The sequence below is a fragment of the Callorhinus ursinus genome, unplaced genomic scaffold, assembly GCF_003265705.2.
Source record: "Callorhinus ursinus isolate GAN/ISIS: 27379988/994484 unplaced genomic scaffold, GSC_fseal_2.0 scaffold75, whole genome shotgun sequence".
Classification (NCBI taxonomy): domain Eukaryota; kingdom Metazoa; phylum Chordata; class Mammalia; order Carnivora; family Otariidae; genus Callorhinus; species Callorhinus ursinus.
Window position 1 is genome coordinate 4,349,173 of NW_027397137.1, and position 3,434 is coordinate 4,352,606.

General features: G+C 64.2%; 1 protein-coding gene across 1 annotated transcript; it reads left to right on the forward strand.

Moving 5' to 3' along the window:
• The first annotated feature begins 590 nt into the window (after positions 1–590).
• CRYAA (crystallin alpha A) lies at positions 591–2,590 on the forward strand. The gene is made up of 3 exons (XM_025863420.2): positions 591–779; positions 1,980–2,102; positions 2,381–2,590. The coding sequence occupies exons 1-3, from the start codon at positions 591–593 to the stop codon at positions 2,588–2,590; spliced, it is 522 nt and encodes a 173-aa protein (XP_025719205.1).
• Positions 2,591–3,434: the final 844 nt, after the last annotated feature.

Consider the following 3,434-nt stretch of genomic DNA (forward strand, 5'->3'; position numbering starts at 1 on the left):
GTCCCTGCTCCGCGGGGAGTCTGCTTCTCCCTCTCCCTCTGCTGCTCCCCCTGCTTGTGCTCTCTCTCAAATAAATAAATAAAATCTTTAAAAAAAAAAAGAAAAATGTCTCCCAGGAGCTGTGAGATTTAGGGATCGTGGGTATAGCCCTTGAGCCCACCCCCTCGTCTGTGAAGTGGGCATGAGGGTCCACTCATGGGGTGGCCATGGCATCACCCTGGCCATGTAAGCAGGGGGTGCCCCCATCCCATCGAGGGAGATGAGAGTCTTCACCGTCCCCAGGTGAGTGTGGGGGCAGAGCCACAGGGAGAAGCGCCTTGGGGACGTTATCCTCCATGTCCAGGGCTCCGTGCTGGTCAGCGTCTCAGTGCCCGGGGCTGGGAGTGGCGGGCGCTCAGCTCAGGCCACGTTTCTGCTGACCGGGCAGCCTTCCCCCTGAGCTCACGCTTTCCAGACAAATCCCCCTAATGCTTCCATTCTGTTTCGGGCGTATATAGGGAGGGCTCACCTCGGAGCTCTCCACTGCACTGCCCAGAGGCCCCTGCCCGACTCCCTACCAGCCCCGGGTCCCTGCACTGCCGACGCCCAACATGGACATCGCCATCCAGCACCCCTGGTTCAAACGTGCGCTGGGCCCCTTCTATCCCAGCCGGCTGTTCGACCAGTTTTTCGGCGAGGGTCTCTTCGAGTACGACCTGCTGCCCTTCCTGTCCTCCACCATCAGCCCCTACTACCGCCAGCCCGTCTTCCGCAGCGTGCTGGACTCCGGCATCTCCGAGGTAAGACCCACCGGGGGGCTGGTTTCTCCTGCTGGTTGGAGGCGGGCCCAGCCATGGCTGCAAGGGAAGCAGGGCTTTCTGAGGGCCGGCCCGGGGCAGAAGCAGCACCGTGCCCCACGTCCGCGGTCTTCTGCTTGGGTGGAGCCACTCTCCCGCCTCGACCCACGGTGGCCCACGTGACCTGCAGCAAGGAGCCTCCCGGGCCTCTGAGAAAGGGCCTGGAGAGGGAACCTGAGCCCACCCACTGTCTTTCCTGCTGGCAGCTCATGACCCCCGGGTGATTTGTGATGCACCCGCCACATGGTGCAAGCCCCAAGAGCAACCCCACTGAGGCGGGTTTGGTGGCAGGTGTGGGTTCTGTGGTCCCGGCTCTCCACACTGTTCCTTCCAGCAGGAAGCATGGGTGGATGGGCTGCGCCCCGCCCAGGCCCCCAGAGGAGAGGTTCTTGAGCACTCGTTGGTGCTGGAGGAGAGGCTGATGGTGGGGGACAGGGAGGGCAGTAGGTCCTCGTAGGGCTGTGGCCAGCAGAGCTGCAGAGTGGGTTCTTCCCTGGCCTGCCCGGGTGCACAGGGCCCAGCCCAAAGGGAAGCGATCAGACCGCTGGCCTTCCCTCCTCGAGCCCTGCGGCAGACACCAGGGTCCAAGGATCTGGAGGGGCTACATCTCCCCCACTGCCCAAAAGCAGAGGCCTGCTGAGAGCAGTGTTAATCCACTCCAGAAACAAAAGGAGCCTGGCTCAGCGTTCCCAGTGAGCCGGTGAGGGCGGTGCAGAGGCAGACACTGTGTGTGCGAGCAGATAGCTTCTCACATCATATCCATGTGGGAGGACAGGCCCCGGGCTGTTTATACAGACACTAGCGAAGCCAAGGGCTGTGACCTTATTCAAAGTGCTAGGTCCAACCAGCCAGCCAGCTGACCCAGAACCAGTCTCCTAACCCATAACCAATCCGCCAGCTAACCATAACCAGCCACAGTTCATCCCCAACGAGGCAGTCAACGGACAGCCCGCCCTGAGGCCCAAGTGTCCACGCGGTCCCGAGTCAGGGGTCCCTAGGACGCTGTCCCCTGAGTGCATGGAAGGCATTTCTGTGCTGGTGACTGGGGCCCGAGCTGCTGGCCCCCAGACGCTGGCTGCTCTGGCCAGTCCCCGCCGCAACCTCAGCCCGGGCAGACCCACATGACCCGCGTTCGGGTTTCAGGTCCGATCTGACCGAGACAAGTTTGTCATCTTCCTGGATGTGAAGCACTTCTCTCCCGAGGACCTCACCGTGAAGGTGCTGGAGGACTTCGTGGAGATCCACGGCAAGCACAACGAGAGGCAGGTGAGTCCGGGGGCGCCGCTGCCTCACACCCGCCTTCTTGGGGGCTCTGCCCTCAGCTGCCCGCTCTTCCCAGAAGACCCGGGACAGAGAGGGGGCTCCTGAGCCCTGCAGGGATGCCCACTCGGGTACTGCCCACCGCCCCGGCTCCTTCCAATCTCAGCGGGAGCCCTCCCCGGGGCATTCTGGCCCTCCTACCCCACCGCGGGGTCCGGAAGGACCCTCCCCATGTGAGGTCGGCGTGGTGTCTCTGACTGCGCCCTTCCCCGTGCCCTGCCCAGGACGACCACGGCTACATTTCCCGTGAGTTCCACCGCCGCTACCGCCTGCCTTCCAATGTGGACCAGTCGGCGCTCTCCTGCTCCCTGTCTGCGGATGGCATGCTGACCTTCTCCGGCCCCAAGGTCCCATCTGGCGTGGACGCTGGCCACAGCGAGAGAGCCATCCCCGTGTCTCGGGAGGAGAAGCCCAGCTCTGCGCCCTCGTCCTAAGCTCGGCCTCGGCCTCGGCTGCCACCCACTGCTGCCCCCACGGCCCATCCATCGCGGGGACCCGTAGAAAGTGGGGTGTTGTCTCCCTTTTGCTTTCCCTGTTTTCATTTCCTTTTCCTCCTCTCTGAGGGAACGAGGGTTTGAGAGGGTGGCCTGGAGGGCTTGGGGCCTCGGCCTGAGGTGCTGCGGCCTCAGGGTGACCCAGACCCCTGCACCGGCCAGCTGGGGGAAGCCTGAGACAACAGCCCCGGGCTCCCAGAGGATGCAGCCTCCGGGTCACCTCTGGGGTCTCCAGGGCCGGCCAGGTGCACCTTGACCCTTGCATCCGCATCAGGACCCAGCCGCGTGTCCTGCCCAGATCTCCTGGGCGCCCTGAGGTCCGTCTGGCGGAGGCTCCTGTGTGCCTGGGCTCTTGGCAGCCTGTCCTCCCAGACCGCCTTCCCTCCACCCTTCCCCTCTGTAGTACCGCTGCTCCTGGGGCACCCGGTCACCCCCGACAATGCAGCCCGCGGCAGTCAATAAAGAGCAGGTGACGCAAGCAACTTGCTGACTGGTGGTCGTACTCTCTCCCTCGGGAAGTGTGGGACTGGGGGTGCGAGGGGGGCGCGGGGGTGCGGGAAGGATGGGGTCGTCTGCCTGGTCCCGTTCCGCCCCAGCGGGTCGCCAAGTGCCCCGCTCACTTCCTGACTTCCACTCCCGAGGGCTTCCCTGCACCCCTGCTTTGTAGGAAGGAGAGGGTTTGGGTGGAGAACCCGAGGGATAGGGGGAGGAGGGGAGGTTGGAGAAAACCGGAGGGAACCAGGCTCCCTCCTCCAGCCTGTGGGAATGGAGTGCCACGCGGGGC

Coding starts and splice junctions, on each gene's coding strand:
- CRYAA (XM_025863420.2), top strand. CDS start 591: ATGGACATCGCCATCCAGCACCCCTGGTTCAAACGTGCGCTGGGCCCC. Junction 780..1,979: donor TGGACTCCGGCATCTCCGAG/GTAAGACCCACC, acceptor TTCGGGTTTCAG/GTCCGATCTGACCGAGACAA. Junction 2,103..2,380: donor GCAAGCACAACGAGAGGCAG/GTGAGTCCGGGG, acceptor TGCCCTGCCCAG/GACGACCACGGCTACATTTC.